The sequence below is a fragment of the Pipistrellus kuhlii genome, unplaced genomic scaffold (genome assembly GCF_014108245.1).
Source record: "Pipistrellus kuhlii isolate mPipKuh1 unplaced genomic scaffold, mPipKuh1.p scaffold_m20_p_19, whole genome shotgun sequence".
In the NCBI taxonomy this organism is placed as follows: domain Eukaryota; kingdom Metazoa; phylum Chordata; class Mammalia; order Chiroptera; family Vespertilionidae; genus Pipistrellus; species Pipistrellus kuhlii.
The window spans coordinates 5298967-5323422 of NW_023425504.1; the positions used below are offsets into that span (position 1 = coordinate 5298967).

General features: G+C 36.3%; 1 protein-coding gene across 4 annotated transcripts in view; it reads left to right on the forward strand.

Annotated features, from left to right (window-relative positions):
- The window catches only part of ATP11C (ATPase phospholipid transporting 11C), a 186212-nt gene that overhangs the window by 153572 nt on the left and 8184 nt on the right, over nt 1–24456 (forward strand). For 3 of the 4 annotated variants that reach the window (XM_036443269.2, XM_045583475.1, XM_045583474.1), the window contains 6 exons: nt 5045–5104; nt 11709–11836; nt 15445–15580; nt 17590–17655; nt 20406–20509; nt 23061–23214. In XM_036443269.2, coding sequence (XP_036299162.1) covers nt 5045–5104; nt 11709–11836; nt 15445–15580; nt 17590–17655; nt 20406–20509; nt 23061–23214 — 648 coding nt within the window. Of the gene's footprint in view, nt 1–5044; nt 5105–11708; nt 11837–15444; nt 15581–17589; nt 17656–20405; nt 20510–23060; nt 23215–23333; nt 23400–24456 lie in introns of all 4 variants that reach the window. The other variant, XM_045583476.1, reaches the window with a different exon arrangement.

Sequence of the window (24456 nt, forward strand, 5' to 3'; positions counted from 1 at the left end):
AGATTGTCATAGATTTGGCTTCTGTCTTCTTTCAACATATCCCCATCATTTTTAAGTTTTTATTTTGTTGTGATAAGAACACTTAACCTAAGCTGTACCCACATAACAGCTTTAGAACTGTGCAATATGGTATTGTTAAACTATTCAATATAAGTACAACATTGTATAGCAGATCTCTATAACTTACTCGTCTTTCATAATTAAAACTTTATACCCATTGAGTAGCAATTCCCCATTCCTCTCTATCCCCATCCCCAACCTTTTTGAAGACTTCTTTATTTTTTAGTACCATATGATTTTCTAAGCCCTTCTTGTATTTTTACTGCTCCAGTCCTAGATTCAGACATTTCTTCAAGAAAAACTGGTTTATTTTATTTGCAAATTGTATTAGAAATCATCCGTTTATATGGATAACTTTGATGCCAGCCAACACTGCAAAGTTTATTCTAATCTATCACTTTTCCTTATTTATAACTCCCTTTTCCAGTGATGAAAAACCTAGTTCTCATTCTCAATATGTTTACTTCTTTACTCAATCCTAGAATACACTTACAGTAGTTTCAGAATTGTTAACTTATACTCCTGAGAGAAACAAATTAACTTGAGTAATATATTTGTGTGCCCGCAACCAATGTACATGCCCTTGACTGGAATCGAACCTGGGACCTTTCAGTCCACAGACTGATGCTCTACCACTGAGCCAAACCGGTTTCAGCATTGGTGCACTCCTTTTTCTTTGACCTTGGAGTGTACCAATATAGTCAAAATACTGTTTCCAAAGTTCGTTTTTGTGTCCTCCCCCCTTTTCAACCATTTCGATGTGGTTATGTTATTTATTTATAATATATTTAGGTTAAATTTTTGTATGCATTCCAATTGGGTCCTTCCTCTCTAATCTTGACTGATTTTGATTAATTTTTGGTTATGTGAAACTGACATGGCTCTCCTCAAGTTGAGGTTCTCTGATGATGTTGCATAGTGAATTGATGCTCTAAATCACGTGTGTCAAACACAAGGCCCGCGGGCCAAATCCGTCCCGCCAGGCCTTGCAATGTGGCCCGCACCGCATTGTCATCACTGCACTCCGCTGAGTTTCCATCACAATGACAGTTTATGACTGTTCAGTAAACCATTCGGCCCGCGATTTAGGCTGGATTTTAGATTTTGGCCCCTTCTCTGATTGAGTTCGACACCCCTACTCTAAATGAAAAGAAAATTATACAAGTGACTTTTCTCAAATACCTCTTTTACTTATGCATAGCTCCTTTTCTAAAATAAGATATTTGAAGTCATCTGTAAATGCATACCTATAGAAAGAACCAGTAACATTGTTATGTGACCTGTACTTTTGTCCATACAAATTCATATGTGTATATATGGTTTTCATACACTATATATAATATTTTCCCCATTTTATTGAGTTATAATTCAAATAACAAAATTCACTGTAGTGTATAATACAGTGGGTTTTAATATATTCACTATGAAATGCAACCATCACCACTATCTAAACCAGAACGTTTCCATCACCCCAATAAGAAACCTCAAACCTATTAGCAGTCAGCCCCAAAACATACTGTTTTGCACTTTGCCCTTTTTTATTTAATATATTATGAGAAATTTTCACCAAGTTAGATATTCACCTAAAACACAATAATTTTGCAAAATTACCCCCCATCATTGGATACTGAAGTAGTTTCCCCAACAACACATTGATTTTTCTTTTAGCATCAATCAGAGTACGTTTTAAACTGATCCCGCTGCCTAGACCGGTTTGACTCAATGGATAGAGCGTCAGCTTGGGGACTGAAGGGTCCCGGGTTCGATTCCAGTCAAGGGCATGTACCTTGGTTGTGGGCATATCCCCAGTAGGGGGTGTGCAAGAGGCAGCTGATCCATGACTCTCTCTCATCGATGTTTCTGACTCTCTCTCCCTTCTTCTCTGTACAAAATCAATAAAATATATTTAAAAATAAAACAAATAAACTGATCCCGCATACTCATTTTTTATTTCTATAACAGAAATTTACTAAAGATCTTAGATTCCAGTTTATAGGTATATTATCAAGTTAATGTACTGGTTCTAAATGATTCAAGCAGCTAGAGTCTTTGATACCCTGTTATTTCACAGGAGGGAAAGCTTAGAAACTGCTTTTGTGTGTCAGTTTTCTTATAATCAATCCCAGGTCCTATTCACTTTGTATTTTCAAAATAATATAATCGTCACATCAGGTTTACAGATTTGCCAAGTGAGCTGGTATCCAAATCTTGATGATGATTAATAATGATAATTAACCCAGTATGTGTAACGTACTTTGCTGTTTGGCCAAAAACGAAAATAAAAACAAACAAACAAATAAAAAAAACACTATTTTTTTTTTATTTAATCCTCACAAATCTCCTATGAGGAAATTAGTATTATTTCCATTTAAAATATATGAAAAGTAGGGCTCAAAGAATTTACATAACTTGCTTTTGGAGCCAGCTAGGAGGCGATAGAACATGATTTCCACAATAGCTTTACTGACTCTAATTCCTGGATTCTTGGACATCCATAATTTGGATTTATCCAGCCTTGGACTCAGTAACTTAACAGCCCCACATGGAGATGGGTTGTTATTTTCTCTTACCTCTCCCTAGTAGGAGAGCTCATGAAGATTTGCCTTAGAGATCTGCCTATCAGTCTAATCCCTAATTCCAGAGGCTTGGTTTGACTACCATTGTGGCCCGCAATTCATTCAACTGCCACTAGATGGAAGGAATACTCTGTTAAGGAAAACAAAACAAGCATTAGAAGGGCTAATGTTTACCAGTGATCTGTAATTAATGGTTCCCAGTGAGGGGATAATTTGTGTAGGTGGTACCCTCTGTGTTCATAGGATCTTTATGTCCATTATCTCTTAGTTACTTAGCAGTATTCCTTTTTCCAAAAATTTAAATTTATTTTTATTGTTAAAAGGATTATAGATGTCCCATTTCACCACCACCACCCCCCAATTGTCCCCCTCCACCCTGCACCTGCACCCACCCCAGGCCTACCACTCTATTGTCTGTGTCCATGGATTAGCATATATGCATATATGCTTTTGGTTAATCTTTTCATCAGTCTATTCCATGCTTCCATGTCTCCAGATCTATTTTGTCACTTTATTTTGTTCATCTCAAGATGATTTCTAATACTTTGGCCCTCTTTGATTAAGCTAAGAAGCCCTCCTGCATCTTCAATTTGCTATTGCCTCACCTCTGGAGTGACCAATCAATCTTCTTATTTCTGTTTCTCCATTCAATCTACCTTGCCTAATTCAGCCAGATTAATGTTTAAAAATACCACTTTTCAACTGTACTCCAGAAACTCATCTCCATTGTCTAAGGATTAGCCTGGCTTTTAAGGCACCCCATAGTCTCACCCTGTTTTACCTGTTATCTCTTTAAAATGCTGAAGGCCTTCTCTTGGTTCCTGCTATCAACATATCCTATTCATCCTTAGCACCTAGTTCAGATGCTAATTCTTTATTTATTCAATCAACAAATGTTTGAATGTGTTACTCTAAGCCAAGCACTGTTTGAGGCCCTGAGAATTCAAAATGGAATAAAACAGACAAAGTCCCTGTTCTCATGGAAATTACATCATAGTAGGAAAGTCACACCTCCTCTTCCCACAAACTATCCCATAATCCCCATCAATCACTGCCTCCTCAGACCTCACAGTTTAGAGGGGATAGAGGGGATAAATGGTGAGGAAAGGAGACTTGACTAGGAATGGTGAACACACAATACAGTGTACATTTATTTCATGTATTATAGAATTGTGTACCTGAAATCTATATAATTGTATTAACCAATAGCACACCATCAATTTCAATAAAAAATAAAATATGACTCTAGAAATGCTACGTACATTTTACATTCTTCTAGAATTGATACATACAATTGAGTATTGCCCTTTGGAGCTATGGCCCTTACTCTGATGCTGTAGGAGTTATTCAAAACGTGTATAGCACTTTTCTTTAGGAACATCCTCCAGAGCCTATAGTATACTCACCTTCAGTTGTAGCAGATGCTCATCCTTTGAGTATGCATTGGCTTTTTAAAAACAGCCTCAGGTCTCCCAGTCTAGAAAATAACCTACGTGAGAATGTGTGACAGAAGGAAGTACTGTAGACTGTTTTTTGTGTGTGTTTTTTTGACATTTCTCAAAAATGGGCTCTTGAAGGTGCTGCCCAAAGAGAAATCCAGAGACAACATGAGAAGATGACAAGCAGCACTCAGATAATGTCACAGCTTACCTTATTTAAATTCTCTGCTTGAATTTTTTAAATCTGTATTTCATATTCTCCCAATTAAATTACAAGTCCCTTAGGAATAAAAAGTTGCATTTGGTTTTTTTTTGTGTGTGTGTATGTCACCCACAGTGCCATCTTTTCATATAGTAAATGATCAATATTAATATATTGATTATTTGATGAGGCAGTGGTAAAGGCAGTAAAGCATTAGCTGATAAAGTTAGTGTCAACATATACTGTAATAATTTCCTGGCTCTTACTGGCATTGATTTAAAATACAGGGTGGGCAAAAGTAGGTTTATAGTTGTGAGTACATCAAACAGTTAATAAAGCTATTGTAATTTTCATCACTTTCATGTCTTTTCCCATATGAACAACTGTAAACTTTTTGTCCTGCCCTGCATATACTTACAGCTTTGTCATTCTACTTTATAATGACTTTGCAAATCTAATTGGCATTTAAGATGCAGTAATATTAGGTACTTGTATTATGTGATTTAATTTCTTCACACGGAAGAAGACTAGCAACAGGTTTTCATAAAGTGAGATATCTTCTGCCTTGGTAGGGCAAAAGTTGTTATTAATATGAATTAGTCATTTGTTTTGGGATTATTCACTTACACTCTAGAATACAAACTTAGTGCCTTCTGATGTTAGGAGGGCTTAGGACTGACTGTAGACTGTAATAGTTTCCTGTTTTAGTTTAGTTTAGAAATTTGACTAAGGGAAAACATTAACCCTTTTCTCCATTTTCCCCCCAGAACCTTTGTTTCATTTTGCCACAATTTTTGTACCAGTTCTTCTGTGGATTCTCACAACAGGTTTGTTTCCCTACTTAATTGTTGTAATGTACTTTACATTTGCTATTAATAATTTACTTTTTATTGTATGTATTGGATTGTAGATATTGGAGAGATATGTCCAAAGTAAAAGGAGGGTTGTTGGTTTTTATTCAACTGTTAATCTTGGGTTGCATTTAAAAAATATATATTTTATTGATTTTTCATAGAGAGGAAGAGAGAGGGATAAAGAGTTAGAAACATCTTTGAGAGAGAAACATCAATCAGCTGCCTCCTGCACACCCCCCACTGGGAATGTGCCCGCAACCAAGGTACATGCCATGCCTTGACCAGAATCGATCCTGGGACCTTTCAGTCCACAGGCCGAGGCTCTATCCACTGAGCAAAACCGGTTTCGGCTTGGCTTGCATTTTGAGAATAGCAAATGTTTGTGTTTTTTGCTTTAACAGTGTTCTTATTACTTTATTTTGAATGTTCTTTAGTATATCTGATTAGAATTGAGATAACCTTTTAAAGAGTATTTTGTTTTGTTTTTCCTTTGTATCAGTATATACAATGTTTTCCAATAATCCTAAAATGTTATAGTTTAATATTTCATCAAATAATATCTCAGACCTTTGCAGTTTCTCAGATAAAGCTGTGATTCCTGGGTAAAACCTTGGATTACTTGAATAACTCTACATTTTTTACCCTCTATTGTCTTCTGAACATTTATTGCATAAAGAATATGGTATATGTTAACATGATATTTAAGTGGCAAGATAAGCAGGCATATTTGTCAGTTTGTTTCAACAACTGAAATGGAGTTTGCATTGTTTCTAGTGGAAGTACAGCTAAATATAGGAACTATAATGCTCAATGACTCAGAAATGTTCATAGGTAATGTGTGAGCAGTTCAGTGATTTTTGCTAAGCTGAACTACTGGTAACATCACCACAGCTTTTACAGATTGAGTTTCTAAATGTCAAGGTATATTTAATTACTCATGGTAGGAAGTGATTTTTTTTTTTCTCATTTCTTGGCAGTATTTTTAAGTGAATGTATTCTCTCAAAGGAAATTGCTCTCTTTGTCTTGAACTTACCTTTTTACCATTTGGTATGCTGTCTCTTACTACTTACATCAGCACTGCCATGTCATCAGCCACATAGGGCCAGTTTAGCAGATTGCTTTATGAATTAATCATCTAACTGTAGGAAGTGCTATCAATTTTCTTGTATTCAAAACTTATCATTTTAGCTACAGAGAGTTTTATGGATTCTGATGAGTCTGCTTTTCTTGAACATTGAAATAACTGTTGATCCAAATGTTTCTAATTCCTCACTTAGATGAATGCAAGTATTAAAAAGACATTTCAAATATTGTTGCAAAATACTAAAGGGAAATGAGTTTAATCTGATTAAAACATTGTTTTTTATTTTGAAAGGAGCCTGTTGTTTTGTTATCTTTTTAAAAAATGTTTATGAAGCATAAATTTTATGAAGAAAGGAAGGACTTAACTCCTAATAAAGTCAGCTGAGATTCAGACCCTGGGCTGTCTGGGGTCTGTTTAGGTTACCTTAACTGCTTAGATTTTCATAAGAGTTGGTGTTTGGCTTTGTTAGTTGCTCAACTATCCTGTTTCCTCAAAAATAAGACAGTGTCTTATATTAATTTTTTCTCCCAAAGTTGTGCTAAGTCTTATTTTCAGGGGATGTCTTATCTTTCCATGAGCTAGGTCTTATTTTCGGAGGATGTCTTATTTTCGGGGAAACACGGTAGTATTCACTTAACAAATATATCTTGGGTTCCTGCATAGTATGTGCCAGACTAAGTGCTGGGCATATAACAGTGATCAAAAATCTTACTCCCATAATGCTGGGGGGGAAACAGACAACATTCAGATAAGCATATTGTCAGTTGCTGATAAATGCTCTGAAGGGGGTAAAAAAGGATTAAAAAAAATTGATAGAGTGACTGGGGATGAAGGCCACTATTTTAGAAAAGATGATTTTGAAAGTTCTCTCTGATGATGTGACTTTTAGGTAGAAATATGAAGGAGATAGGGAAGGAGCTATTATGGATGTCTTAGAGGAAAAATGTATCAAGTAAAAGGAAGGTTTCTGAGGTGGTGACCTGATATATAATATCTTTAGTTTTGAATTTGGCCTAGTGCGCTGTGCTGAAGGTAGTAACCTTTGTTGTAAATATCTTTGGAGCCTTTTTCAACTTAGATCCACATCAGGTGTTCTCTGCATGCCTGGAATTTGGAGGTTGAACTATGAAATAGAAGTGGGACCAGGATTCTGATTCTTTAAGCAAAAAGCAGGTCTTTCTTTAGCAAAGCTAGAGAGTACTGATCATGAAAATAAAACATTTAACATTAAATAACTAGGGGACAAGAGGAAACCCAGAACTTCTAAATCCAATTCCAAGATTCAAGGTTTACACTGAGTAAAATTTTCAAAGCCCAACTCCCTTCCTAAGATAATGCTTTTTATATCTTTTTTCTAAAACCTGGTTCTCACTAGAGATTTATGTATTAAAGAGGATAAGACTTTTTTTCTGCAAAATACATCAAACATGAGAGTAAAGCAGAAAAGTGGTAATAAATATATGCACTACTCTTCTTTAAAATAAAGAAATTATTTACAACAGGTTTAACAAATAATATTATCAAGTAAAGCTGTTGTTTGTTTTGAGGATATTTTATCTTCTCTAATTATACATCTAAGAATTATAATTCTCTTTCATGTAACCTCAAACTGCCATAGTGGAACAAAAGTAGATTTTATTTTCATTTATCTCTATTGTTGAAAGTATTACAGATGTTCCCTCTTCCCCCCTCCCATTGTCCCCCTCCATACCAGGCCTACCACACTATTGCCTGTGTCCTTGGGTTATGCATATACGTGTAAATTATTTGGTTAATCTCTTTCCACCCCACCCTCCCTCCTGATGCTTCTTTTGTTTAAATCTTTGTATATGGGAAGTATCTCCATGTTCATTGAGAATTTTGCATGTATATTATCTTGCTTTTGTTTCTACTGTAGGTCAGAGTTGTCCCTTCCTCTGGGCTCCCCCAGCTCTTTGTACTCTCACCACCCTGCCTCCCCCTCTGCAATTTGAGTGATTTGAGTGCGTAGGCTGACAGAGTTCTAATCTTCTTTGTTCCCAGTACTTGTCACTTAGTAAACACTCAGTTAATGTTTTTGAAGTCAACTAATGACTGAACCAATGCTCTATTCATGTTCTCAATGTTTTTGAGGCAATTCCCATTATAATAGTAGGTGTATCTTTAGTAACTGTTGTTTGAAAATGCATAATTGTATTAATTTATGTCACATTTAAATGAATTTTATTAATTAGAATAACATTTATATGTGTGAAAATACAGATAAATATGGGATATTATTTATTCAGGCCACAGGTAATGGTTGTATAAAAACATCTAGCACTGTGTAGAAAAATACTGAACTCTGCCGAAATTGGTTTGGCTCAATGGATAGAGTGTCGGCCTATGGACTCAAGGGTCCCAGGTTCCATTCCGGTCAAGGGCATGTACCTTGGTTGCGAGCACATCCCCGGTAGGGGGTGTGCAGGAGGCAGCTGATTGATGTTTCTCTCTCATCGATGTTTCTAACTCTCTATTCCTCTCCCTTCCTCTCTGTAAAAATCAATAAAATATTTTTTTAAAAAAAGAAAAATACTGAACTCAATAAGTATATTCATTAAAATGAGGTTCAGATACCTTAATTTTCCATAAAGGAAAATTTACAATATTGATCAGTCTTCTACAAATGTCCTATAGCTTCCAATATCTATTCAATCATTCATCCAATATTTATTGAATGCTTTTTATATGCCAAGTTTTGTCCTAAGAGCTTAAGGTTGTCAAAGCCCCCTAGCCAAACACCACCAGGAACACATTTGTAGTTGATCAAATTTTGTTTATTACCGGATGCAATGAGAAAGAATATACACCATGAGGAACAGTGGAGCCTCTCAGGAAGAGAGTGTTAGAAAAGTCTTATAAGATTTGGATTGAGTTAGGTAATTTGGAAAGCATTTAAGAAGATTGGGTGCTGTTAGAAGCAGTGGTAATTTTATGACTGGGCATTTTAGTGAATCATACCCAGAAGGAATGAAGACTAGAAGGATGCTAATCCTGTTATCGGTCAAGAAGCAACAGTTACTCATATTAGCCAGAATGGGGGTGTTGGTCATTATTTATGATTTGAAAAATATTCATGCTCTGTCTGTGTTCAGATGTGATTGTGGAGTGGTCTTGTTTTTGTTTTGATCCATCATAGTCACAGAATGGCCTTTGCTTGATGTTGCATTTCTGCATGTTTGGCAGGAGAACACTTATGCCTAGCTATAATTGACAGGCCAACACTATGATGTTAGGTGCTGCTTTACTCTTTTTCAGGCTACAGCTATCTAATGTGAATTGAAACAAACAAATAAAAAAGTTTGGATAGCAATAACTTATACCAGTCAAAATAGGCTTTAAAACAAAGGCTATAACAAGAGACAAAGAAGGACCAAGCAACTGCACTTCTGGGTATTTATCTGAAGAAACCTAAAACACTAAATCAAAAAGACATATACAATAAATAAAAAAAGAAAAGAAAAAAGACATATACATCCACATGTTCATTGTAGCATTATTTGCAAGAGCCAAGATATAGAAGCAACAGTAACAAACACACACACACACACACACACACACACACACACACAATGGAATATAATTTATCCATAAAAAAAGCATGAAGTCAGAGAACCAAGATGGCGGCATAGGTAAGCACCTGTACTTGCTGCCTCTCACAACCACATCAAAACTATAACTAAATGGCAGAGCAACTATCACCCAGAACTGCAGGAAGGCTGGGTGAGTGGAAGTTCCACAACTAGAGAGGTGAAGAAGGAACATTGAGACTGTAGCAGGTGTGGAGGCGTGGAAAGGACTGGCACCTGGATGTGCTGCTCTTTTAATTGGGAGGGAGATACAAGCTCCTGCTTGCTCTGAACTCCAACTCCAGGTGAGACTCTGGGGGATTCATGCATATACGGGGAGAAACTGGACTGTCTGGCATCGGGACAGGAAAGTGAAGGCGGCTTTCTCTTAGAGGGGCTCTCAGCCATCATTGTTTCTGCATGGGGTACAGGACAAAGAGAACTGGGGACTTCCCCCATTCATGGCTGACTGACAGCCATTGCTGTTTGCTCCACCCTGGTGATTTCCTGAGATCCCATACCACCCAATTTACAACCCCACCCAAGCTGTGTGCATCGGCTTTTGCATGTGAATGGCCTGTCCTTTTGCCTAAAACCTGTCAAACAGCAGTTGGGTCAAAGAGCTCCAGAGCTTCCAAGAGAAGAACCATGGCCCTGCCAGCCTTGCTTCACAGCTGAGCCTCGTCTGGACACTTCCAAACCCCATACAAAGAGGAGGAATCTGCAAATGTCTCTGTAGCTCCTGCTGGGCAGCCCCAGACAGTGTCTGACCATGCATCTCCTTGGAGATCCAAGAACCAGTGTACCAGTGGTCAGAGTGAGACCATACCGGATTACAACGCTTCACATCCATAAGAGACACACACAAGGGGCAGACTCAGTGAGCACCAAAGCCCCACTGAAGCAAGTCCTGCCCCATAAGGGTGTTTCTTGTGCAACAGATCTTCCAGTGTAGACACAGCTGGTGATCACAGCCAATTGGCCTGGAGGTCAATTCCTCCCAGTGATATCAACAGTAATCAAGGCTTAACTGTAACAAGACTGGGTGGAAGGGAGCTTTGGGGGGGAAAAGAGGAACAATTGTAATAATCTGAACAGTAAATATTTATTTAAAAATAAGTATGGCCCTAACCTGTTTGGCTCAGTGGATAGGACGTCGGCCTGTGGACTGAATGGTCCCAGGTTTGATTCTGGTTAAGGGCATGTACCTTGGTTGTGAACACGTCCCCAGTAGAGGGTGTGCAGGAGGCAGCTGATCGATATTTCTCTCTCATCGATGTTTCTAACTATCCCTCTCCCTTCCTCTCTTTAAAAAAATCAATAAAATATATATTTTTAAAAAGCATGAAGTCTTACCACAGACAACATGAGTAGACCCAGAGGGTATTATGCTCAGTGAAATAAGTCAGAGAAAGACAAATGCCAGATGACTTCACTTATATGTGGCATCTAAAAAACAAAATAAACAAGCAGAATAGAAACAAATTTATAAATACAGAGAACAAGAACATATGACAGTTGCTAGATTTTGGGTGTGTTGGGACAGATTGGCTGAAGGGATTAAGAAGCACAAATTTGTGGTTAAAGAATAGTCATGGGAAGTAAAGTACAGGTTAGGGAATATAGTCAATAATATTGTAATTATGAATGGTGCCATGTGGGTACTTGATTTATCAGGGGGATCACTTCATAAGTTATATAAATATCTAATCACAGAATTATACACCTGAAACTAGTATAATATTGTCAGCTGTAATTTAACATATTTAAAACATTTTTTTTATTTCCTTGGTATTATAAAAAGTGAAAAAACTGTCTTGTTTTAGCTTCTGATTTTTTCCAACAAAATCTCTTAAAGATGATTGTTCAGTATATTTTTTTCTCTTCTATTGTTTGTCATTTCAGCCACTATATGATGCTGCCTACCTTACAATGTACAATATCTGCTTCACATCCTTGCCCATCCTGGCCTACAGTCTACTGGAACAGCACATCAACATTGACACTCTGACCTCAGATCCACGATTGTATATGTAAGTTAAACATTACTGTTAAAATTTCCTCAGACTTACAAAGTTGTGCGTTTCACTTTGTATGAAGGAGGGACACAGACTTCCCACCTGGTTTGATCACGCTTCTCTGGCATTCAACAGGAAAATTGTATATATCCTAGGGATAGGCCCTGTACTTGAATGTTTGAGCCATTTAAAAATCATTAATCCCTAAAATTTGCATTTACATTGTCATAGAGATCTGGAGTCTTAGAGGACATGATATTTAAACTACAAAAGAAGTGCATCACACAAAGATCTTCATTACTAGTTTAGAACATTGATTTCTACCTATAATAAATTGAACTGATGATATTGTTAGGACTTAATCTTGTAAACTGCCCCTGAGGCATAGCTTCTCTCTTCCTTTGTTAGGCCCATTTGAAAACTGTTTTGTTGAAGGAATTAATTCATCTAGCCATTATATCCATTTTGGGTCAGTTGGAAATGCATGTGTTTCTATATGGATGGGGACTTAGCACTAGCCCAAGTTGCTTAACCTTTGACTTAATTGGATTTTTATAAGTGAAGCCTTAAAACTGAGGATAAATAAAGATGTTAATTTACAGCAGATTATGAGCATTGCTAAATAGTGGATGTCAAGTGCAGTACATAGACTTGTGTGGCTTATTTGTATGAAGTGAAGATATACAAATTGAGGGATTTCTTTAACCAGTATGACTCATAAAACTCACCTTTAGTAATTATTAGACTTATCCAGATTTATAAAATATATCATCATAATTTTAAAGTTATTTCTTATGGGAATTTTCAAACATGCACAGAAGTAGCAAAAATACCATTAATACGGTATTAAAAATATTAAAACTTTCCTGTCCTTACCACTCAGTTTCACAAATTATCAATACAGAGCCAGTTCTCTTTCACTAATAACCATCTCTGCTCCATCAGAGACTTACCGTGTTTCCCCGAAAATAAGACATCCTCCGAAAATAAGACCTAGCGCATGGAAAGATAAGACATCCCCTGAAAATAAGACCTAGCACAACTTTGGGAGAAAAAAAAGTAATATAAGACACTGTCTTATTTTCGGGGAAACGGTATTTTGGAGCAAATATCAAGCATTGTCTAAAATAGTTATTTCAGTATCTTTGTCTTAATGATAAGAACTTAAAAAATAACAGTACCTATCAGACCTTAAAATTTTACAAGTCCTTAACATCTCATATTCCAATGGCCAGCAAACCGCAGCTTATGAGCTACATGTGGCTCTTTGGCCCCTTGAGTGTGGCTCTTCCACAAAATACCACATGTGGGCGTATACGTACACTGCAATTGAAACTTCATGGCCCATGTGCTGAAGTCAGTTTTCGGCCTGGGCGACTCTATTTTGAAAAAGTGGTTCTAACACCGAGCCACACTGAAGGGGCCAAAGAGCCACATGTGGCTTTGGAGCCACCGTTTGCTGACCACTCCATATTCTTCAATGTTCAGATTTTTTTCAAATGACTAATTTCTTTGAATTTCAGGGTTGTTTTAATCAGGATATAAGGTCCATATGTTGAAGAGGAACCAGGACCTAGAAATTACTTGCCTAACACAGGGTATAACTAGAGGCCAAACTAAGATTAGAATTCAGTCCTCCCAATAATCAGCCCTGTGCTCTTCCCAGTTGGATGATCATTCTCAAACACTGAGCCAACAGTGTATTCTGTCTTATGACAACAACGAAAGTGAAGCCCAATAGTGCCATTGCTCTGGTTGGAGTGGAGTTTGGGTGGTAGTAAGCAGAATCCCTCCCATGAAGCCCCAGCAAGTGCTCAAGCTAATTGTCTGAGTTCCAGTTCTGGCTTTGCCACTCACTAACTGTGACCTGCACAGGTTACTTAACTGAGATGAGCCTCAATTTCTTCTTCATTAAAATCTAGGCAACAAGAGCACCTAATCCACAGTGGTTTTATGAGGGTTAGATGAGTGACAACACGTAAAAGAACTTAAAACAGTGCCTGGAACATAATAAGTGTTCATAGATTGTAGCTATTGATGTTACTCTAACACTCTCTTCCACTGAACTTCTAGGCTGTGCTGAGCACTTTCATACATTAAGAATGTTGAAAACTGTTGAGCACAAATTATTGTAAGGGTTTTCCTGAGTTTTACTTACTGAACAGCAGGTGTAGGTAATGAACTATTAATCCATTTTGCATAGATAATATACTTGCCACATCTAATGCAGAAATGAAAGCCATGACAGCCCAAAACTCAGTTTTCTTTGTGTGCGCTGATGAGACACTGCTCTTGGCCTGTCATTGTAGATTACTCTACAGGGGAGGGACCTCCATAAAGATCCTTGCAGGAATCGCCCAGCAACTTCCAGCCAATGAGGCTTTTGAGAGTCACTGTCATGGGCTGAGGCAGAAGGTAGTCCCTGTGTTTTCATACCTTCTCTGGAGTTACCTTAGGCAGGGACATCATGGTATGTTAGTAATATTCTGACTTGTACTAAGAAGATTGTATCATTTTTGACAGATTTTAAACTTTTGATCTGAGACATTCCATTTTTCAATTCATGACTGTACAGCTTCAAACATGTTATTCAATTATAAAAGGCATCATCCCAAGACCAAAAAAAGGCTAAGCTCCTAGGAAGAAATCTTGATTTAAAGAAACATTTTAACAATTGTAGTTGGGAAGCAGAGATATCTTGGTTGAGAGCATATGATTTAAGACAAGTAAATCTAGGATTGTATACTAGTTCTATCCCTTACTAAATGAGTGAACTATGATGTGCTGCTACACTGGTGGTTCCCAAACTTTATTGCATGGCAGAATCACCTGAGGAGCTTTAAAAATATCCTGATGCACCGAAACCGGTTTGGCTCAGTGGATAGAGCCTCGGCCTGCGGACTCAAGGGTCCAGGGTTCAATTCCGGTCAAGGGCATGTACCTTGGTTGCGGGCACATCCCTGTTAGGGGTGTGTAAGAGGCAGATGATTGATGTTTCTCTCTCAGCCATGTTTCTAACTCTCTGTCCCTCTCTCTTCCTCTCTGAAAAAACAAAACAAAAACTTCAATAATATATATATATATATATATATATATATATATATATATATATATATATATACTTTTTTTTTTAAATATCCTGATGCACAGTTTAGCCTTATGCCAATTAAATCAGACTGATGTTGGGAGCTAGGCATCAGTGTTTTCATAGATTCCCCAGGTGATTCCAATGTGCATCAAAGTTTGGTATATCTTTTGAGGCTCCTTATCATTTACAGATAGGAGTGATAAAAATACCTATCTCATGTGGTTTTTATGTGGATAAAAATGGATATATATCATAATCTACTTTTCTGACATATAATAAGTACTCAGTAAATGGGAGCTAATTATTATTGACTATATTATTGTTGTCAGGTGGCCAGAATTTAACAGAAGTGCTCGGGCAGTTTACTTCATTACCTCCAATCAGGAGGTGATTGCATAAAAATAAACCCATGGTTCAGTCTGACCTTTTACTGAAAGCCTTTCAGTCCCTCGGAGCTAGTTCCTTTCATTATAACAGGGTCATAAACAGACTATAGAGATTCATTAACCTGTATTTTCCCCCTATTTCTCAATAGGAAAATTTCTGGCAATGCCATGCTGCAATGGGGCCCCTTTTTATATTGGACATTTCTGGCTGCATTTGAAGGGACAGTATTCTTCTTTGGGACTTATTTTCTTTTTCAGAATGCATCCCTAGAAGAAAATGCAAAGGTAAAAAAAGGCATTGTTTATTTGGTATTAGAAGTATGGCTTATCTTTTTTCCATGAGCACTGGATCAAACATACACATATTCTAGCTGTAATAATTTTGCAAAATTTTTTAAAGGTAGACTATTTCGTTCTCACAACTTCTTTAGAACAGTAGAAGTGTTCCTTATTCACATGGCAAACTAGAGAGCTTATGTGCAAAAAGTTTGGAAGCTTAACTTGGCTGTAATTTTTATTGGATGAACAAAGTTCTTGGGACTTCAGAATTTGGGCCACTGGTTTTGATTTGAGCAAGGCTTTTTCTGTTTTAAAAGGAAAGTCTGGACCCACTCAATTCTTATTCATAGCGGCCTTCCATGCTTAGAGTTCAAGAGGGTAACTCACATATGGAATTCCCTTCTCTTCCTCCTTCCCTTCCACATGGTAGCATAGTATTTTCATGAAAGGCTACACTGATCCTGCCAGTGCCTTCCCAGCAAGCACTACATAGTTTAGCCTCTGCATTGGAATGATTTTGCCCTGTCAGCTGTGGAAGAAGAGAATGGAATGAGGTCTTCCTACAGCCACACAGTGGAAAATCAAACCAACTTGTATGATGCTTTCACTATGTTTGCTAACAATGAATTATGGTAATTCATTCTTTATCATCATCATGTGAAGCAAAGCTAAGGTTCAAAAGAATTTACTGAGTACAATGACTGTGTCTAGAACCTAGAATCAGTATCTGTTAGGGAAGTGATAGGCTCAGTGGATTTGAATGATACTTTAAATTAGGTATTATAGTCAAAACCTCTCCAATTTGGATTGACATGTCAGTTTAATATGAATCTATTAAACTTATTAATCACCAATTAACTTTTGAGGAAATACAAATCTAGTACTTTAGAGTAGGTTAATGTAGCACTTACCAAAAAGTGTACCCTACTTAATCTCTCTGTGTGTCCTTAGGCAAGTCACTTCAGCTTTCCAAGTCAACTTTGCCCATCAGTAAGAAGAAGGAATTCAGTTTTATAATTTCTCAAGTCTTTAGCTTTATGACTGATTCTGGGACTTTCACTTTTTATTTGGCACATAAATTATATAGAGCTGACTCTTGCTTTTTAAAAAGTTTGCTGCAAAGTAGGTGGATAGTTTCCTGCAGTTCTGTTGACATGGTTCTTTTGCTCAGAAAATTCTTCAGGTGGTGACTGGGGAGCCTCAACACAGTCTGTATCCAATCCATCACCCATGTTCAGTTCATGATGTCCAGATTAATCAGATTTTTCTGTATATGTCACCTTCCTAAACGTTTGCTAAAGTTACAGTAATTGGAACAACTGCTATCAGCAGTTAAACATAATGCCCATGTATGATTTGATCAAATTCTTTTTTTCCTTCTATGCTTCTATTAACCTTAGTTTTTTTGTTTTTATTTTTGAAAACCTTTTACATTTCATTTTCTGTTTTAATGTTATGCATTCAGACCTTGACATCATTTGGTAAGCATATGTGCCATTCATTGCCATCATTTGGATTTATACATGGTATCTGCTTTTCCTTGATGTGCACTTGCTAACAGCTCTAATGTTTACAGCCCAAAATTAGACTGTTTTTAACTTGTGAGTCCATTTGTCTGCATATTAGTCCTTAGTTCATAGCTTTTGTTTTATATTATAGAAAAAGCCCATATCAATCTCTTTAGAGATATGAGTCATGCAATGACTTGCTTTTTATGAACATTGTTAGTGGAAGAGGGTTTTTTCTGCCTTTATCATAGCAGTGTTTTTCCCTGTTTCATGCTGCTTGGAATAATGGAAATAAGTGCTACCAGCCACAAATGTGGTCTACCTGACCAAGAAAGTTTACAGTCACAATTAAATCTAGCATTTTGGCCTGATCTTTTAACTTGATATTCCCCAAACAATTCATGCAATACTTTTTTGCAGTTATACACAAGATTATACTTGGCTTTTATTTTTTATGCAGGCTTGTGTATTCTTGGTAATTATTAATTAATTATTAATTTTTTTCAGGTGTATGGAAACTGGACTTTTGGAACCATTGTTTTTACAATCTTAGTATTCACTGTAACTCTAAAGGTTAGATTTTTATTTATTCAAGTATGTTTAACACCATTTTTATAATACTTTCTGGTCTTGTACTAATATTCTTTTTTTTGTCTTCTAATCTTTAATTTTATTATGGTTATCATCCAAGTCTGAATGCTTACTAAAGTATGTATGATATTAAAGATTAGGCATTTGTATACTATTTGTGATTGATTTTTTACTGTATGTTGTCTATCCTCTTTATTTTTTTTATTTGTTTTTAATTCATATACCATATTTATGTCGGAAATCTGTTCCTTCTTTCCAGCTATTTTCAAGATGTTATAAGTGGTATATAATCAAACTGCCTGTGAGTGTGTTTTTCCATGTTAAGTACTTGAATATTTTTTAAAGTTTTATATTTGTTTAAGAAAACCAGGCCTTAAATGAATTTGAGTACTTAAGACAGTTCAGCAAGATCTGTATGTAAATTTTATATAATGTATTTATCACTAAAATTTATATTAGTGATCAAATGCATAAAAATATATAGCAGATAACATACAAGAAGGGTAGTTTAGGCAAAATTATTGGCAGCCATGTAATAAGGGCTCTGAAAGCTTAAGGCTCATGAATTGGGACTGTCTTATAGTTGAAAAAATAATCCAATTCTTTTGATGGTTCCAGTAATAAACATCTCATATGTGTCCAAGAATGAGTGCCTTTAAATGAATTCCAATGTACCCAATAGTCAGAACTAGAATTCAGAAGTGTAATAGACTTCTAATCATTTCCCCTCTAAAATTTAATTCCTGGTTAATTTCTTATACCAAAAAAACCTAACATATGTTTGCATCTACTATTTCAGTGATATTTTAGGACTATCAAAAATGTTACAATTCATCTCGGTTTAGCTACTTATAACCTTGGACAAGTGATTTGGTTTCTTAGTACCTCTATTTCCTCTTTTATAAAATGGAGATAAAATTGCATCTATCTCTCTTAGGATATTTTTGTGAAAAGTCAATTAATGATACATAAAGCATTTGCAATGGACACTGGCACATAGAGTGTGCTCAGTACAATAAATGTTAGTTGTTATTTATTACTATTATTTACAGGGTCATGATTTGAAATAAAAGCTTCCCCACCCTTTTCCCACCTGGCCTTGTGTATGGACCCACGGCTTCCAAGTGCCCTTCATAGTTAAAGTTGGCCTTACTGCAACATTTTTCGCAAGTCCTTCAAAAGACATCCACTCCCTCTTCTCTCTCTCTCTCTCTCTCTCTCTCTCTCTCTCTCTCTCTCTATATATATATATATATATATATATATATATATATATATATATATATATATATATTTTTTTTAATAGAGAGGAAAGGAGAGGGATAGAGAGTTAGAAACATTGATGAGAGAGAATCATTGACCAGCTGCCTCCTGCATATCCCCCACTGGTGATGTGCCCGCAAACAAGGTACATGCCCTTGACCGGAATCAAACCTGAGACCTACCTTTCAGTCTGCAGACCAACGCTCTATCCACTGAGCCAAACCGGTTTCGGCCACTCCCTCTTCTTTGGATGGATATTATTTTTAAATATATTTTATTGATTTTTTTTACAGAGAGGAAGGGAGAGGGATAGAGAGCTAGAAACATCGATGAGAGAGAAATATCGACCAGCTGCCTCCTGCACACACCCCCTGCCCCACAGGGGATGTGCCTGCAACCAATGTACATGCCCCTGACTGGAATCGAACCTGGGACCCTTCAGTCCGCAGACCGACACTCTATCCACTGAGCCAAACCGGTTTCGGCATGGATAGATATTATTGTAACATTTTCTCTGACAGCCCAGAGGATGAGAATTCAAGACTGGGCTATATTCACAATGTTCCCAACATCCTGTTTATGAATGTGAAACTAACAGAGAGCTAAGGATCATGGTGTCACAACAAGTATCAAAACTGAGATACCACCTCCTCTTTAATAATTCAGTGCCCTAGATATTAATTCATGTGACTCAGAAATTATAAGCAAATGAAGTAGACTATACTTCTTTGTTTTTAGATTGCATTTGAAAACCCCTGTTCCACAGTCTATAGAAACAATCAGTCTATAGAAACAATCAGTCTATAGAAACAAACAATTGCAGAAGCATGAAGGATTTTAATCTGAGGCAAATGAAAATGTTATTAATTAAATAGGTAGGGGTTTTGCAATTGAAAGGCACACTACATAGTCAGACCCATGATCCATTGCTACATGATGCAGGCATATGGAGCTAGTTTCCTTTGTATTTAGTAAACCCCCTCACCCCCATCTTGGTTGTGTTTCAGCTATCAAGATTCTTTGTGTAGTTTGTTTACCCTTCCTAGATACCCCTTCCTTCTGTTTTCAGTATACCTGCCTCCACCAGCTAGCCTTCTCCTTTTGCCATAATCTCCCTGAGGACTTGGGGCTCCAGACTCCTAGATGTTTTCATTACCTCATTCTTTGCCCTTCTTTCACTAGTGAGACATCTATAGCCCTATACTTGCTTGATCTACCACATTGCTACACCTGTCCTCTGGATTCTAGAGGACTTAGGACAGAGTTGAGCACTTTCATACCCTAGCTCTTTGAAAATCCTAGATTCTGTTCTCCTTTTAGTTCCATTCTCTCCTGGAAGCTTGGCCCAAGCTAGGTGCTCCCGTATGTATCATATTGTATAAAAGTTATCAGGTACAATAGTGTACAGTGTACCATAGCTTGGTACAGTCTGTACTCATCATGAAATCTTTTGTGTTGTATCTTTTCAGCTTGCCTTGGATACTCGTTTCTGGACATGGATAAATCACTTTGTGATTTGGGGTTCTTTAGCCTTTTATGTATTTTTCTCATTCTTCTGGGGAGGAATTATTTGGTAAGCAGCTGTATATATGTGAGTAATATGTAAATAGGAAAATAGGTATATGTATATATACATTGTATATGCTTTCACCCCCCCAAAAAAAGAAAAACAGCACAATGAGATGGTGATTTTAAGATATAACCCTCTGAGTATTGAGTGGTATATATTCTATACCCTAAATACATCTGTAGTGACATGAATAATAGCTATACTAGTATACCATAAAGAGAGAATAGGGCCCAAATAGATAATAATGTAACTACTTTGTGTATAAACTTTACAGAATGAGTACTTCCACTAGAAATCACATGGGAGGTCATGCTAGAAATTAGCTTCACTTCACAGAAAGGTCTTATACACTTTCAAGTTGAAAGATTTGGCCAGGGACTACCAGAAGGGAGGTCTTTTGAGTAACTCAAGAAGCATCCATACTTGCATTGGAAATCTCCCTGGAATAAGCAGTGTGACTGGCTAGTATTTAATATTGAGGGCATGCCATCTTATATAATCAAAACTTTTCAAAGTATAATTAATGTGGCTTCCCCTGATAATGATGTCAGCAGCAGAGAATATGGCTAGAGTAAGCCATAAAGATTCTAGGAGTATATATTTTCACTGGTTTGAGCAAAATCATACATACAAAATATTCCATGTTATCACAGAGATGTAAGGACCATGTTTTTGTCCCTTGAGACTTAATTAGAAGAAATTCTTACTGTTTTGAAAAGCTTTTCAAAATAAAGGCTTTAAGAAGTAAAAATATGAAACAACCCAGTCACTTAGGGAAGTACTGCTCCATGTAAATGTGTAATCACAGCATATATTTGGTCCCTATATAGGTAATTACTGAAGTGGTGAAACTGAAAGAAGTCTCTATTTAAAAACAAAACAAAACAAATGAATCAAAGTTGATTAACCAAATATGATATGCAACTATAATTCTTACAGTACCATAATTCTATCTGTGAATCTGTGTAATCAGCATCTGAACTAATTATGCAAAATTTCCATAAGAACAAAATGTCTCACAAACTACTTTCTAACTCTTATCCTTATTGATTTAAATAAATCCTTGATATAATTAAGACATCACCATGGCTGTTTCAATTCATTAGAGGTACTTACTAAATATGAAATGTTAATATTTTATTTTCTTACCTATAGTGTTGTCCTTAAATAGAACTGTCTAAACTATTGTACTACATGAATATAAAATTAATACTATAAAGCAACCAGCAAACTGTCACTAGAAACCATGTGAAACTTCAGCTGAATGCTAGTTGCAGATAATATCTCTGGACATGTTCAACCTTAAGACATTGTAGTATACTCCTTTTGGGGGAAGTTGGCAGTAAGAATGATGATTTCTGAGCCCCTAACTTAATCCAGTAATATCTTCTGTTTTTTTTACTGCTCCCCTGCAAAGCTCCATAGATGCCGAGGTAAAAAAAGAAAAATCTAGAGATATTAATCATAGAGTATTGCAGGTACATGCAGAGGAATGCTTTGTAGCTAGCTGTTAGTTGTCTGCTGGAACCTTATGGCTCAGTTAACTGTCTAAAAATTAGGATGCTTTTCAAAACTAGAGTGGGCGTAGAGCTCTGAAGAAGTTTTTTCTGTATACTAGGGACCCTAGAAAGCTTGTTAACCCAAGCCTTATAAATTTTTTACCTCACTGTTCTCATTTTTTTATTTCTCAGTCTGTTCCTCTTATATAGAGCCACAAGCTTGATTTTATTGTGTTTCATAAAAGAGCATAAATTTCAGTTTTTAAAGGAGAAACCAGTTTACTTTCAGTGAGCACTATGTGTGACCTAATAAATGGGACTAATCCAAGAATAGTCCAGTGTGAATCCCAACCTTGATTAGCCGTTCTGTGCTTTAGCTCAGGCAGTAGAATAAAACTTGGTTGTGCTTCTTAGTAGCTACTTAACAGTTCAGGGGATGACTTGGAATGAAATCCAACATCAGAATGAGGGGTCCTCCTGGATTTTTGGGCTCCAACGCTTATGTCCTTTTAGCAATATTCTGCTGTATTGTCAACCTATTTGACTCACAGTAGTATTCTGTATATATTTGTGGATGAGAATTATAGAGTCCTCCCATTTGAGAGAGAGAAGTTCTATAGTTCTTTCTGTATTTACATAGGAATTGGGGGGGGGGGGATTATAAGAATGTATTTTAAAATTTGAACATAGATCACAAATCCACTCTCATATTAATAAAACAGTTGAGTAAATAAAATGCTATTTAGCACAAAAATTAACTAACATTTTTCTTGCATATCTTTGGAGCTCCAGTATTTTCTAATGTAAATAAATATTTTCCAATTAGCAGCTTTAAAGTTGATTGCTGGGTTGTTTTAAAGCAAGTGTTTTTTATTATAATTTGTTTTCAAAGATTTGATAAATTAAATCTGTTTATTACTTTAGAATGTTACAAAGAAATTTACTTTCATAATGTGAATAAGGAAAATTCCTTTTAAATCCAAAAGACAGTTTCAATTATACTTCAGAACAGGAACTAATTCATTTTTCCATTATGTATTTTCTTTCCATTCTAGGCCTTTTCTCAAACAACAGAGAATGTATTTTGTATTTGCTCAAATGCTGTCTTCTATATCCACATGGTTGGCCATAGTTCTTCTAATATTTGTCAGCCTTTTCCCTGAGATTCTCCTGATAGTATTAAAGAATGTAAGAAGAAGAAGTGCCAGGGTAAGAACTAAGTTTATATTACAAACTGATTTTTGGAAGGGGCTTCAATATCTGCCATGAAATAAAAATCTTATTTAGAAAATTGCATTAGTTACAGCATGTTAAACCCCTCCTTACAGGTTCATCACTTAATTTCCTCTTCTGCATAAAAAGTATAGTAAAAACTTCGTTATCCAATACAGGTGGTAAGTAGTTTCCTTAATAGTGTTCTATGTGACCTTTAGCAATCCATATGGAGTATTACATATGCTCCATATGGAATTTTAAATGGAAAAATTATTTTTTTCTTTAGTAGCCTAGAATTTTCACACCAGAAATTTCCACACCAACATTCCAGCTTTAACCTTAGCTATTTCACTGTGGGTTGTTCAAAGATTTTTTTTTTCAGTTGATAATCCCCATTTGCCTTTTTCAAAACTTTCCCTTTCCTTTAATTATAGTGCTGCTTAATCTCTGAGTTGCTTCTAGCCCTGTCTGTCCAGCAGTATAATTGAACCAAAGAAAATTTCCTGGATGTAGTTTCTACATCCTTACCCTCCTGAACACACTTGTAAAAATTCAGGGTTGTTTTATAAGTGTGTTTTTACTGCTTAAATTGTAATCTTTTGTGGAAATGAGAAGTTATTCCCCTCTGACAGCCTAATTGCTTGATCCTGCATTGTCTGATATCTTTGAACATTTCTACAAAAGCCTTTAAAGTGAAAGGGGTAGATTAGCCTGGGGGAAAATCTTCTGGCAAATTTTTACCAACACATTAATATGTCATTCCTGCCAACACTCTCATTTTGCCAAACAAAACCTCATTTCTATCATATTGACACCAACTATATCTTCTAGCCCCCGCCAGGCAACATTAATAGTCTAAGCTATATCTCCTGACCTATTTGATCAAATTTGCCAACCAGTTTAGCCACAATACTGGTTTGTCTCGAATTTTTTTCTGGCCTATTGAATTGATAGAATCTAGTGGTCGTCATCATACAACATAGGGAACTAAAATAATTATAGTGTGAATATCATCAGCAGTTAGATATATAAAAGAGGAGCATCATTGTTACAACTCAGTGTTGGCCCCAATCAAAAGCAAATAGACTACCAGTGGCAAAAGCCACATTGATTTTTCGTATACAAGACCAGTTGGTGTACAGTTAAATGGTTAGAACTTGCTTTAATTCCATGCTTCTGCATGCCTTATGGGTAGAACTGGACACAATAATGTTAACCTAGCTAAGACTGCCTTGG